The following is a 15,571-nucleotide window of genomic DNA, read 5'->3' as shown; positions in this document are numbered from 1 at the left end:
TCAAATGAGATAAGGTGTACAAAAATGTGTTCAGTAAATTTAAAGCTCTGTATGTTGAAAAGACAAAAAAATGGTGGTCTGTGAACTATCTATGTTATCTAGTAAAAATGTGACCGTTAACTTACCATTAATCTGAGGGTCTTAGATATGTTATTTTCTCAGAGCTGTGTTTCTTTCTCTTTGAGATAGCCACAATACCCATCATAGATGAGTTGTTCAGTTACCCATCTCTAACTCATAGTGGATTCTGTAACATCAAGTGACTTAATTGAAGATGTTACGTGTTCACACAGATGTCTTAGGAAAACAAACAAAAAAAAACAAAAAAAGAAAATGTTATGTGAACAAAAACATCCCGGGCCTAAATATATACAATTCAGCATTCACTCAGAGGAAAATAACTTCATTAATAGTGAGCAGCTAAATAACTCAGCACCTCGTGGTGGTCATTCAGTGAGGCTCAGAAAATGGATGAAGATTGCACTGTGGCAGGTGGAACATCCTTGGACACCTTTATATTCCTACCACCTGACTCGGGGCTGGAACATACAGGAGGCTCGGAAAAGGGTTTTGAACTTAAGACCTATGAAAAAAGTTGTATCTCCTTTCGAATGAACTTCTAGATGCTTCTGGGGAGTAGTCTTCCTGAGAAACATCCCAACATGTCCCACTCACTAAAGAATCTAGAAAGGCCAGGCACAGTGGCTCATGCCTGTAATCCTAGCACTTTGGGAGGCCAAGGCAGGAGGATTGTTTGAGCCCAAAAGTTCTAGATAAGCCTGAGCAACATAGGGAGACCCCATCTCTACAAATAGAAACATTAGCCAGGCATGGTGGTACACGCCTGTGGTCTCAGATACATGGGAGGCTGAGGTGGGAGGATTGTTGGAGCCCAACAGTTGGAGGATGCAGGGGGCTATAGACAGTGCCACTGCCCTCCAGGTGGGTGACAGAGAGAGAGCCTGTCTTCAAAACAAGAACCTAGAAAAACATCACTATCCTCAATCAAAAATGTTGCATTGTGTGAATAAGGAAAAGCTTGTAATTTCAAAAGGTCTTTTGAAATGATAGAAATGTGTGATTTCTATTGAAGGGAGGAGAACTTGGGGAGACATTATTAAGAAAATACTGTTCAGTATGCTGAAACTCAACCGCTAAGCACCACCTTCAGTTGAGTTTCCAGGAAAGAGTATTATGGCCACGTACAAATTAAGATTCCGGTCTATTGAAAGTAGCTGCTCAGAAGTGACTAAGAATTTAGTGGATAGGTCAAGCTCTATTGTAATAATGGGAAACTTTAGAACCTGTCTGCAAGTTGCCTGATGCCAATCAAGACTCCATGGCACCTAAGCAGGGACCTGGGATAAATTAGCAGAGTCCTGTGACCACAGGTCAGAGATTTTGTGGTTTTGTGGCTGTCCTTCCTACATGAAAGCAAGCGAAATATGACTCACAGAAAATCTAAAAAGGTTTGCTAACCTCTGAAGTTAGGAAACATTCATTTTCCCGCATGATAGGCACCCACAGGGGTGAGGCGTAGCAAAATAACTGAAGAAGTTTCACCTTTGCCTTTTGCCTGGGAAATGTCATACCCTAATTTGTCATTGTGTTTTTCTTTCTTGGTATTTTGTGGTCTTTTACAGTTACCACTTTATTTAATTTAATTTAATTTATTTATTTATTTGAGATGGAATCTCGCTCTGTCACCCAGGCTGGAGTGCAATGGTGTGGTCTCGGCTCACTGCAACCTCCACCTGCTGGGTTCAAGCAATTCTCCTGCCTCAGCCTCCCGAGGAGCTGGGATTACAGGTGCCCATCACCATGCCTGGCTAATTTTTGTATTTTTTGTAGAAATGGTGTTTCACCATGTTGGCCAGGCTGGTCTCAAACTCCTGACCTCATGATCCACCCACCTCGGCCTCCCAAAGTGCTGGGATTACAGGTGTGAGCCACCACACCCAGGCTGCAGTTACCTCTTTTAAAATGGGACAACTTTAAATTGTATTAAACATCTAGGTGCCCATGTTAATATTCAAATATCTTTAATTTATGTATAAATGGAAAGAATGGCATTCCCACATAAAGTCTACTTGGGGAAAAATGGGATATGAAACTTGGTTGAATATTTTCAGGGAAGTTTCTATAAATTGGGCATTTTTACTACATTATAATGATGAAAGAAAAATGATGTAGGTGTCTGATCAATTCATACGACATACAATTTGGCATCTTAACCATTTGTATTTGCACAATTTGGTACGTTCACATTGTTGTGCAACAGATAATAGAACTTTTTCATCTTGCGAAACTAAAATTCTGTGCCCTTAGAAGAACAATTCTTAATTTCACCTTGCTTCTAAACCATTTTATAGAGGTTCTACAGCAGTGAAAATGTGGTACTGGGGGTATGGGAATAAATGCTTAAAAGTTTTTCTACATCTTCTGAGTACACTACCAACTCTGTTTTAATATTAAACCCCTGGGTAGTTTAGAACTTATATTTTAGTAAAGATCCTCTTAATATCACAAGACTATTTTTCTGTTACCAGTTATATTATTAAAATGATCTAGGCTGGGTGCAGTGGCTCACACCTGTAATCCCAGCTTTTTGGGAGGCCAAGGTGGGTGGATCATTTAAGGTCAGGAGTTCGCAACCAGGAGTTTGAAGATGGCGGAACCCTGCCTATGCTAAAAATACAAAACTTATTCAGGCATGGTGGTGGGTGCCTATAGTCCCAGCTACTTGGGAGGCTGAGGGAGGAGAATCACTTGAGCCTGAGAGGTGGAGGGTGCAGCAAGCCGAAATTGTGCCACTGAACTACAGCTTGGGTGACGGAGAGAAACTCTGTCTCAAAATAAAAATAAAATAAAATAATTTAAAGTGTGAACCTTTTAGAAAAATGGAAGGATGATGAGAATGAAATATTTTCTACAAACTTTGAGGATAGTTTTTTTAAAAAATTGCAATGAGCTCTAAGTATTTTGACACCAGAATTGTTTGATTTATTGTATATCTGTCATCACTGAAGAAAATGATAGTTTATTTTTGTAATTGGCCTTCCTCATTGTTTACAAACTAGTTTGCCATGACTTTTAGTAATTTCTGAATAGGTAGAGAAATAACCATTTGCTTTGACTATCTACAGCAGATGAAAATGACACCAAGAATAACTCCTTATCCCTTTGTCATCTGTACTGACTCTGAGGTCATTTCTTCCCTCTTTTAATCTTATCTCTTCCTTTTCCTCCTTTATTTCTTCTCCCTTCCTATATGTATTTGTTTTTCTTTGGAATAACCTTACAAATTGTCCTTCATGAATATTTTTAAAAGGAAGCCTAGAAACATGAAATTCTAGGGGTTATAAAAGTGTTTATGATCTTTTTTGACTTAGAATACGGCTACAGCACCGTGGCTGTCACCCTTCTTACCCTGGGCTCCATGCTGGGGACAGCACTCGTCCTTTTCCATAGCTGTGAGGAGAACTACAGGCTTATCTTACAGTTGTTTGTGGGCTTGGCGGTCGGTACACTGTCTGGGGATGCTCTGCTCCACCTTATCCCTCAGGTAAGCTGCTCTTTTCCATTTCAGATAAAGTTCGTTTCATTTCTCTTCACATTTAATTACTGGAGGCATTTATGCAAAATTTTACTGAGACTTCAAACAGAGAATATGATGGCTTGTGTTTTCCTTTAAAAAGAAATGTTATTTCTCCAAAGCCCCTCTGCCCTTGTAGAAGAAAAGAGATGCTGCAATTAGGCTCACCACATAGTAGTAGTATTTTTGAAATAAAAGAGAAAAGGTGGCTGGGCGTGGTGCTTCGTGTCTGTAATCCCAGTTCTATGGGAGGCTGAGCCGGGCAGATCTCTTGAGCCCAGGAGTTCAAGACCAGCCTAGACAACATGGTGAAATCCTGACTCTACTAAAAATACAAAAATTAACTGCGCATGGTGGCGTGTACCTGTAGTCTCAGCGCTTTGGGAGGCTGAGGTACGTGGATTACTTGAGGTCAGGAGTTCGAGACCAGCCTGGGCAACATGGTGAAACCTCATCTTTGCTAAGAATTCAAAAATCAGCTGGGTGTGGTGCCGTGTGCCTGCAATCCCAGCTATTCAGGAGGCTGAGACAGAAGAATCACTTGAACCCGAGAGGTGGATTGCAGTGAGCCAAGATCACACCACCACACTCCAGCATGGGTGACACAGCAAGACTCTTTCTCAAAAAAACGTTGTCACTCAGTTAGTTCACTCAAGACCTGCTTGTTTAAAAGTCCAGAACCTCCCCTTTCTCCCTCTCTTGCTTTCTCTCTCTCGTACCTGCTTCCCCTTCCCTCTCTGCCATGACTGGAAGCTTTCTGAGGCCTGCACCAGAAGCAGATGCCGACACCGTGCTTCCTGTACACCCTGCAGAACCATGAGCCCATTGAACCTCTTCTCTTTATAGATTACCCAGCCTCAGATACTTCTTTGTAGCAATGCAGAAATGGCCTAATTCACTTGCCCTTCTCTCTATTCTTACTGGAAGACTGCACCTCCTCAGCTACCTTGAAGTTTGGATTTTTGTTTGGGGTCAGTCAATGGAGGGCCCAATGGAAAACGCAGGGTAGGAGGAGAGAGAGGCAGTGGTATTTCTGCCCAGCTTCCTCTTGGCTACGGCATCTGCTCTAGGAGAGGCTGATCCGCTGTAGGCTCGCCTCCAGTGGACACCTTCTTCCCAGCTCCACGGCTCACTGACCTTCCTCCCTTTTTCCTTTCACCCGTAAGGGTGGCATTGCTTTCCTGGGATTGACAGTCTCTGGGCGCTTCATTATCCCGTGTTTATGCCCTTGACTCTGCCCACCTCTGTAATAGTCTTATCTGTAATGTTTCCTTATTTGAGCCATCACAGTAGAATTCTCTTTCTTACCTAACAGTGTCTAGATTTTCCTTAAGGAGCAGGTAAGCACCAGGACTCTGCCTCCTGTTGAAGTGTGCTGAGGCTCATTGTCAGAAAGGAAAGGACTAAAACCTGAGTTGAGGTCGTCTACAGATGAGGTTATCTCTTCTCTCTGAAGTCTCTCACCAGGTGTAATGAGAGTGGACCAATGATCCCCCCTCCAACAAAGCCTGAGCTGGTAAAAATTTTCCACAAGCCTCTGGCATTTTCCTGCAGGGTCACTCTTGTTGCTTAGAGGCTCAGTTGTTATTCAATTTTCCGAAAATCTCAAAGGGAGCTTTGGAGAAATAAAACCATTATGGATTTTAATTCCCTCAAAATCTAATTTTCTGGAAATATTTCAGGGCTTGTGATTGACTAGAGGTGGTGTCCGAGGCCTTTTTTCTAGGTCACAGCAGTGGTGGCAGAATTATTTACTGCCCAGGAACCTGGGAAACAGAAAAAGGCTCTCAGGTCAGCCTGAGTCTCCTACAGTGGGGGAGCCCACAGCGAGGGTGGACTTGGGGATGGGCACAACACGTTACAGAGGAGAATTTAAGAGATTAGCTGGGTTTCATGAAATTTTGTAGGCAGATTTTTGCTTAAGAAAAGAGAGGAGGGCTGGGCGCAATGGTTCCTGCTTGTAATCCCAGCACTTTGAGAGGCCAAGGCGGGGGGATTACCTGAGATCAGGAGTTTGAGACCAGCCTGGCCAACCTGGCAAAACCTTGTCTTTACTAATAAAGCACCTGTAATCTCAGCTACTCTGGAGGCTGAGGCAGGAGAATCGCTTGAACCCTGGAGGTGGAGGTTGCAGTGAGCCGAGATCACGCCACTATACTGGGGGACAGAGCGAGACTCCATCTCAAGGAAAAAAAAAAAAAAAAAAAAACAGAGACAAGGATGAAAGTTGATGGAAAGAGGAAGAAAAATACAGGACAAGTGTGGTGGCATACTAGAAAAATCAGTGATTTGTGGCAAGTTTTCAAAGAAAGGTCTGCACAGAAATGAGAAAAAATGCTAATAAGATTGCTTTTTTTAGTCAGCCAAATCTGTTCAGTTGAAAGATCTACATTTTATTTTGAGATCTGAGGCTTTTCTTCTGTTTTATTTTATGATATTACAAATGTTCTCTATTTTGTGCAATAATGGTCATTAGAAGTATTAGGTGGGTATCCTTTAATGCTCTTAGCAAGAGAAAAAGTTTACTAACATATATTGGTTTTTAATGATATTTACATATACAATGTATATATGTAGATACATATGTATACTCCCATATACACACATATATATGTATACACACATAAATGCCTATGTACATGTATGTATGAATGTGTACACATAGAATCTATACACATATAATTTCTTTTTGCTTTTTAAAAATTAATAGTAACATCCTAAATCTGGAAACCATTTATGATCTAGTTCGTAAATTGCCTTCTCTAAGAGAAAGGATATGGTACAGAATGATCTACTGGCTCACAAGAAATCATGACATTGACCAATGGGATAACTCAACCAATGGGATGAGGCAATCCCAGCACATTTCTTGTATCGTTTTGTGTCCGAGACCTGACAATATTGCTGTTCATACAGTATGCCCTCAATAGAACAAGTCTTCACGGTGGATTTCTTACTTATCTGAGTATTTAATAAAAGTTTACTTTGATTGCAATGGGGCATGAGGAGAATTAACCCCAGATGAAATATACACTTTATTAATATTTTATGAAGCATTGTTGTACAAATAGATGCAGATTGGATTCCTGAAAAACAATTTGGCCAAAGGACTGGTTTGTATGAAGGTCTAGGGCACTTGTAGAAATAAAGCTTAGCCTTCATTCTGTTCGTTAACACAAGCTAGTCAAAGCTCTCCTTTGTTTTCTACTGTACACATTTATTTGACCCCGATTAAAGTGTATAGTGAAAGTATTCACATATCCAAAAGCAAACTGGGCTTTTAGTGATTGTATTAATAGTTGTCATGGCATTTCCTAGAATGAAAACTAAATATATTCAATGCTGGGCCTACTATCTGATAGTTAAGTCATCAAAAGTTATTTGCTTTCTTTCTGACTTTTTTTTTTTTTTTTTGCTGAAGGTTCTTGGTTTACATAAGCAGGAAACCTCAGAATTTGGGCATTTCCATGAAAGCAAAGGTCATATTTGGAAACTGTTGGGATTAATTGGCGGCATCCATGGATTTTTCTTGATAGAAAAATGTTTTATTCTTCTTGTATCACCAAATGACAAGGTATATTTTAAGTTTTATTTGTCTTGTGCTTTAGAGTCTTATAATACATTCATCTGTTACTTCAAAAGTACTTGTTCAAAAGTAACGAAGTTGCCTGTGTCAGGGATGTCTAGCGGAGCTCTGATTTCAAGACTACACAGCTCCTTCTAATAGGATATTAATTTTTAAAACTTCTGTTCCTGGGCAGTTAATGTACTTGTTACGACCTTCTGTTTAACCTTCATGGTCGGTATAGGAACTGGGGACTATTTCATGTTTGGGGAATGAGGAGGCCCAGCGTTCTAGCTCTTAATCAGTGTTTTGGATGTCTTTCTTAACCTAAACAAATAAGCAAACAAAAACTTTGAAAAGTCGCAAAACCACATGTCATTTCTACCTTCAAGGCATTTAAAATTACAAAAACAAGCAGCTTAGGAATTTTGAAATTTGCAGCAAATCTTTTTTTCAGCTTTAGTAATTTCTTGTATTATACCAGTAGCTGATAAATATCTACAAATATGGGCCAGGTGCTGTGGCTCACGTTTGTAATCCTAGCATTTTAGGAGGCTGAGGCAGGTGGATCACAAAGTCAGGAGTTCAAGACCAGCCTGGCCAAAATGGTGAAACCCTGTCTCTACTGAAAATACAAAAAAAAAAAAAAAAAAAAAAAAAAAAATTATCTGGGTGTGGTGGCAGGCACCTGTAGTCCCAGCTACTTGGGAGGCTGAGGCAGGAGAATCACTTGAACCCAGGAGGCAGAGGCTGCAGTGAGCCAAGATCATGCCACTACACTCCAGCCTGGGTAACAGAGTGAGACTCCATCTCAAAACACAAAACAAAAACAAAACAGCACTTATAGTTTATCATTCCTAAATTTGTTCAAAACTTTGTTTTATGCATCAGAAAGTAAAATTAATTTATGGATGGATAGGGGGATGATAGATGAACAGATACAGGATAAAAATAGAATCCAGAAAGTGGATATTTGAGTATTTATATTACAGTACAATTCTTTCGACTTTTTGTGTATTTGAAACTTTGCAGCAGTAAATAGATGTCATGAATTCAAATAGACTACAAGTCAACTTTTATAAAAGTTTTCTAATAAAGCAGGACTTTTCTTTGGCCTGGGGCTTGAACTAGGATGCTATGGTAATTTGGAAATTAGGAATGCCAACTTTTATTATAGTACTTACCCTAAAAGTTTAGAAACTTACCTTAAAGAAATTCTAATCTCATGAAGCATTAAACAAATAACAAATTCCCACTTACGCCCAATGGATTAACATGTCTGGATTGGGAAAACTAAATTAGAAAGCCAATATACCAATCTATACATAACTCCATAGTTAGAAATCCAGTGTGATAATGAGTGAAAGAAATTTTGGGCCGGGTGCTATGGCTCACATCTGTAATCCCAGCACTTTGGGAGGCCAAGGAGGGTGGATCATCTGAGGTCAGGAGTTCGAGAACAGCCTGGCCAACATAGTGAAACCCTGTCTCTACTGGGCGTGATGGCTGTGGCTCACACCTGTAATCCCAGCTACTCAGGAGGCTGAGGCAGGAGAATCGCTTGAACCTGGGAGGTGGAGGTTGCAGTGAGCTAAAGTTGTGCCACTGCACTCCAGCCTGGGAGAAAAGAGTGAGACTCCTTCTCAAAAAAGAAAAAATTCTGAACAGCCAAAAATGTAGGGTTTATTCAGATTGTTTATGCGCTTATCAGGGAACTTAAAATGAGTTTTAAGAAAATAATTCCAAGATTTATAATATTGCCTTCAATAAAAGGAATGTGTATGTTTAGGAACTGCAAATGCTTTAATTGATGAATACATTTCCAGAGACATTATTTTACTAGTCACAGGGTACAATTTTGGTAGTTTTATTATCATTGTGGTATCTCTGTCAGAAAGAATTCAAAATTTAATTTTGTCTAAATATATCTTTTTTTAGTAAATAAAAAGGCAGTATAAAAGCTACCACTGTTCAAGCCTCCTTTAATCATCACTAGACATTTTTGAAGTTGCATTCCATTCTTAAAGCATCCCAATTCTCTTTTGTGGCATCCACCATTTTGGCCAATAAGCAATGGAATGGAACCATGACATTGACGAAAACTACACCTGTGTTCTTCTGACTTCAACACTAATTTTAAATCATCCTCATCCACCAGGGCCTGTCATTGGTTAATGGGCACGTGGGACATTCCCACCATCTTGCACTCAACTCTGAATTAAGTGACCAGGCAGGCAGAGGCAAAACTGCTTCAACTATCCAGTTGGTAGGTTCTTGATCTGAAGCATTCTACTGATCTCCTTACTGTCTTTTCTTTATTCCTCAATGAACAAATGAAAATCAGTAGAGTAGACAAATAGATTCCACACTCCTGATTTGCCTGTTTTTGACTGTAATAAATACTGATTAGAAAACTCTGCCAAGCACGTGAAAGCTGTTTTAAAGAGCAGCAAGCACCCTCTACAGATTCAAATCACTGCTCTCTGGATCACTTTCAAACACGTATGGATCAGACTGACATCATAGACTTGTCCTTAATCCTTGTGTTTACAAGTTTTCATAAATCAGTTGACCTTTGGGTTTTCCGTTCTGAGTAATCCTTAGCCATGACTAGGTGGATACAAACAGATGTTGAGCAAGGGATTACTTAGAGCACCTAGGACTGGGGTGTTCATTTCATAATGCAGGAGAGAACTGATTCTGCCCAATGAGATGTTTCGTAGTAAGTGCCTTCATTCTACTAAATTTTCCACAATAATATCTTCTGTATTAATTCTCAAAGTACAATGTCCAATCATGTTCAAAACAATGCTCCCATTTGAATTCTTAAAGTCACAAGTATAGGAATGGGAAAAATATGAAAGTAAAATATAATTGTTAGGATTCTTGCCTCCTGGAACCATGGCCTTGGGGTAAGGGGTTTACAGTTTAGGGACAGATTCCTCAGTAGAAATGAGGAGGCTATTCATGAGACATTGACATAGTAAAATAAAAGTTTGGGAGTAGATTTCAGCTCTTGTGCTAATTCAGAGATACAAACCATAAATTTCCTTTAAAATACAATTTTAAGAACCTTAATTACATTAATTGCTTGGATATTCTAAATATGGTTTGAAAGAAGATAACTTCAGGTGGGGTTAGTTTTAAAAATCACTTTACTGCTGACTTTATTCCTTCTCTTTGAAGTGTCCAGAGCCCCAAGATGCATATAAGCAAATCTCTGAAGGTAACTGAGTCTTGAGCTATTTGAACACTTCAATGCACTAATATATGTATAATTCCTCTTGTTATTTAAGCTGCAAGTCCAACCTAAAGCAAAATAGAAGTCATATGAACATTTAGGAATGTCTGATGAGTGTGATTTCTTGTTTTCTCAAGAAACTTGAGGGTAAGGAAGGAGAACATACATTTTTTTCCCAATCAATAAGAAATCCTGAATATTTGACTCTAAATTACTTTACATAATGTGACAATAAATAGCTTTTTTTGAAAAACAAGACAAGACATTCTACAATAAATATCTGATCTTGTCTTTTCACAGAACTATAAAGCATTGTGATTATAATTAGGTTTTTGCTGTAACATAAAGGGATCACATTGTTTTTTCTTTCTATATCCACCCAATTTCAAGTAAGAGGTCTACTTCCTGCTCTCTGTACCCTACAGGTTCTACCTTATTTCTCAGCCATCCTTCTCCAAAAACAGTGTATCATTATGTCTTTTGAATAGCTGCTGCTATTCTAATATGTGAACTTTACTAATATGTACAATTTACTTTCTCTCTCAAAAAAAAAAATGCATTTATCTCATTACATTTGTGTCAAAATTTTTTACAGCTTTGGGTGACAGAATTCTATGAATATGCTTTCAAAAGGACATATTTAATATGCAGATGAAAAGTTTTATTTAAATAATAGAATCAGAGGCACAAAGGGAAAATATCTTTTCAGAAATTGAACTGTGAGTCAGTCTCAAATAAAATCAAGTAATCTTAACTCATAGAGTCAATTTCAAAATCTCACTTCTCTGTCATATAAAGAATGAAAAAGCCTTTGAATTTATTATAGTTGTCTTTTATAAGTATGTGGATCTACTTTCTTAATGGGCAAGATTCTTTTACTGACTGGCAAAGCAGTTAACACAGAATATTATGCTGCAGTGAATGAAATGAGGTGTTGAGTTTGCATGGGTTTCTTTTCTATCCAATATACGTCAACTGCTCACAGATTAGAGGATGAATCCTAAAACCACAATCCACCATACAGGAGAAGTGCCGAATTAGGCCAAGAATCTTTTTTTTTTAATAGCTTTTGAATTTGATAAAGCATTACATAATTTACGAGTCTGAATTACAGACTGTCTCAGTAGCCTTCAGCTGTCTGTGGAAGATTCTGATCCACCTGAGAGTGCTATTTTCATCTAAATATGAAGAGTGCAAAAGGCTTGCTTTGCCATAGACTTTTGGCTCTCCATTGTATGTGTCTATGAAACCTAGAGGTTCTAATAGACATCTAGAGTGTTAAAACGTCTTTAAAAATCAACATAACTCTCCAGATGTTTCGTTTTCCAACAAAATGATGGCCATTACTTATCTTTCATCAGTTATTTTTTTATTTAAAATAGCAAAGCCCGGAAGATTCACAGGCAGCTGAAATGCCTATAGCCAGTATGACAACCTCCAACAGAAAATGTGAGTACCAAGCTAAACTCTACACGTAAAAACTGCCATAGAAAACAGTTATGTCTGTTTTGAAATAAAATGTCAAAACCATATAGATTTCATATCGGGTAAGTAGTTTATGACGAAAAACTTTTCAATAGGATTTGTAATAAAAACTAATTCCTATCCGGCTCTCAAATTTACTACATATTAATCTCAACTTTACTCTTTCTTTTAAAAATGAAGTTTTTCTTAATTAATTTAAACTAATTCCCTTCAGGGAAAACTTCAATTAATGTAAACACATGTGTGTTTATCATAGCTCATTCCTAAACATATTTGTGTGCGACGATTCAGGCTTTTATTTCACGATGAAGGGTAAAGATATCATTGGTTTTTCATCTTCTGTCACAGTCTACTGAAAATTCATCACAAATGTGTCTTATACTGTCATGGAGATAGTGGAGTTCAAATCAGTGACCTCATTTATTCACATCTTATTCTGTAACTCATTTGTTCATTTAATTTTTAATTTAAAAAAGTTGATTTTTTTTTTCTATGACATTTCCTTCTTCTGCATTTAATTTACCAATTTAGGATAGCACTTGGTTAACCTGTGCTTATGTTTCTGAATAATTCTGGAAGTTTTTTGGTTTTGTTTCTTTTGCCTGTTTTGGTTTTCATCTGTTACTCTGGAAGTTTTGCCCTATTTTTCTCATTTATTTTACCCTTTTGTGACACAAACTTCTTACAGTTTTAATGTTATGCATCATAATTAGTTATTCTCATTTTACTATAATAACTTAGCAAATAATAAAAATAGCTACCATGTATTAAACGCATCTTATATGCTAGGCACCGGTCTACGCTGATCAATTCATTCAATTCTCCTACAACTTAATGAAGTAAGAGTAAATGTTATCTGAATTATACAAATGAAGAAATCAGTTATTAGAGAGGTTCAATCACTGCTCAAGATTACATAGCTAGTCAGCCCCAGAGCTGGGGAACTAAAGAAATGCTAATGCACCAACAATTTTTTTGTAATCATTTATTCATGCATGCATCAATGCATTCTCCAACATTATTTTATTCATTCAAGAAATGTGTGAAGACCTGCCACATTTCAGACATGTTTTATGCAGTGTGGAATAAAATAAGCATGGTCTTTATCCTTAGCTTGCAATGTAGTCAGGGATAGAAATACTACTGAGAACAAACACTGTTATAACAGCTACTGTTCTAAATGTTTTAGATAAATTAACTCATGTAATTTATTTATTTGATTCAGAATATGTAATTACGTATTTTGTCCATTTCTGCTTTCAGAACATTGCTAGTAATATCTTTCCTTCTGAACTTTTAGTTCCAAGAGTAATTTTAGAATGCTGGGCACACGGTGGATCTGCAATAGATATTTTTTCCCTTTGTTTTTGGTCTTGGAAGAAGGATATGCCTAGTCAAATCAGGAGCTGAAAGAGGATGGTAGATCAGGGAGTAACGATGGTCGTCTTCAAACATTTTGTAGGCCTCCTACCCACCTGCTTGCTTACTGCTGAGCTTGGCATACAGAATGAATAGTGAACACATCCACATTACATTAGTCAACTGCCCCTTGGCTAGGGACATAGTGAATTAAGCTTCAAACATTTGATGACCTGTTTTTTGTTACCTCATCCGTGGAATTCAACTTGTGTTTCAAAAGACAAGATGCAAAAATTCAATCCATAGTCTGATTTAAATTTTAAAAAAGCACAGTGATACCACTTCCAGCCCCATGTTTTACCATGGAGAACCTCTGATAGTTCAGAAACGTGGAACTCAAAGACTGCCGAGTACATGAGTAAAAGTAAAATATTGTAGGTAGTTCTGTAACGAGTACATTAAATTACCAGTGAATGCTTATCTTCCACTAAATGTGTGTGTGTGGAAGATATATGTGTGTGTATATATATATGTGTGTATATATATATACACACACACATACATACATATATATATAAAATCTGTGTGTGTGTATATACATATATACACTCACACACACACAGACACGTACATAGAGAGAGAGAGAGAGATGGAGTCTCGCTCTGTCGCCCAGGCTGGAGACTCCATCTCTCTCTCTCTCTCTCTCTCTCTCTCTCTATATATATATATATATATACACACACACACATATATACACACACACACACATACATAGAGAGAGAGAGAGAGAGAGATGGAGTCTCACTCTGTCACCCAGGCTGGAGACTCCATCTCTCTCCCTCTCTCTCTCTCTATATATATATATACACACACACACATATACACACACACACATACATAGAGAGAGAGAGAGAGAGAGAGAGAGAGAGATGGAGTCTCACTCTGTCGCCCAGGCTGGAGACTCCATCTCTCTCTCTCTCTCTCTCTCTCTCTCTCTCTCTCTATATATATATATATATATATATATATACACACACACACACACACACATACATAGAGAGAGAGAGAGAGAGATGGAGTCTCACTCTGTCACCCAGGCTGGAGTGCAGTGGCACAATCTCAGCTCACTTCAACCTCCACTTCCTGAGTTCGAGCAAGTCTTCTGTATCAGGCTCCTGCTAAATAATGTTTAAATTATTTTAAGAAATAGGTACAGTGTGTTCTTTATGGCTTACATGCAAATATTTTTATTTGCCTGTGGCTTGTTACCTATCCACGATCTAATCTTTAGAAACCCATGATCAGAGATAATAAAATAATAGCAAAAATAGACCACACTGGTTTCTAGTAGAGTATAATATTGGCTAAAAATCCTCCTTTGGAATGTATGCTCTTAATATCAAGACTACATGCAGGAAATTACAAGTTTATTTGCATGTTGCAGTGATGTCAAATATATCACTTGAAGCTTTTTTTAAATTTCCTTTCACAAAGAAGAGGAATTGGCAGGAACAGTTAAATGATCTGGTAGCATTATTGGACTCTGAGAGTTTCCAGGCAATGTCAATAAGAACTCCTGAATTTAATAATTCAGTATTTATTCTGTGTTTGTATGCTGTTGCCTGAAATCTTTCCCTTTATAGCAAAGACTAAAATAAATTAGTAAACCACAAGAAGGATGTAAATTAGTCCTACAGTGATATTTCTAAATACTCATGATTTTTAGAAGTGAAATGCACAGGCCATCTTTGGAACACAGTAAATAGAGCTATCTCCTAGGTGGTAATCTGGGCTATATCTGCTATTTACCAAAGTTATTTATTTCATGGTGTGGGATATGACATCAATCAAATCATATTCCCCAAATAAGATAGCAAACCACATTATAACGCAATCTCCCTTGTAGTGTTAGGCCATGCAACAGTTAGAAACCAGCAAGTATCCTCTTTCTATTTTTATTGAGCACAATTATTAGAATTATGTGTTCAGGTCGTGCGCAGTGGCTCACTCCTATAATCCCAGCACTTTGGGAGGCCGAGGCGGGTGTATCACTTGAGGTCAGGAGTTTGAGACCAGCTTGGCCAACATGGTGAAAACCATCTCTACTACAAATGCAAAAAGATTAGCCAGGCATGGTGGCATGCACCTGTGATCCCAGCTACTTGGCAGGCTGAGGCAGGAGAATTGTTTGAACCTGGGAGGTGGAGGCTGCAGTGAGCCATGATCATGCCACCGCACTCCAGGCTGGACAACAGAGCAAGACTCTGTCTCCAAAAAAAAAAAAAGGAATTGGCCAGGTGCTGTGGTTCATGCCTGTAATCCCAGC

The 15,571-nt window shown here is 38.3% G+C and overlaps 1 protein-coding gene across 3 annotated transcripts in view; it reads left to right on the top strand.

The window, feature by feature from the left end:
• SLC39A12 (solute carrier family 39 member 12) overlaps positions 1 to 15,571 on the top strand; it is a 72,928-nt gene that overhangs the window by 22,518 nt on the left and 34,839 nt on the right. For 2 of the 3 annotated variants that reach the window (XM_064368445.1, XM_064368446.1), the window contains exons 7-10: positions 3,393 to 3,565; positions 7,017 to 7,169; positions 9,319 to 9,426; positions 11,784 to 11,850. In XM_064368445.1, the coding sequence (XP_064224515.1) occupies positions 3,393 to 3,565; positions 7,017 to 7,169; positions 9,319 to 9,426; positions 11,784 to 11,850 (501 nt within the window). The remainder of the gene's footprint in view (positions 1 to 3,392; positions 3,566 to 7,016; positions 7,170 to 9,318; positions 9,427 to 11,783; positions 11,851 to 15,571) is intronic. The other variant, XM_064368447.1, reaches the window with a different exon arrangement.

This window comes from Aotus nancymaae, unplaced genomic scaffold (assembly GCF_030222135.1).
Source record: "Aotus nancymaae isolate 86718 unplaced genomic scaffold, 86718_ANA_hifiasm-v0.15.2.pri h1tg000077l, whole genome shotgun sequence".
NCBI lineage: Eukaryota > Metazoa > Chordata > Mammalia > Primates > Aotidae > Aotus > Aotus nancymaae.
Note: the sequence above shows the minus strand (reverse complement) of the source record. Positions and strands in the feature narration are given on the sequence as shown.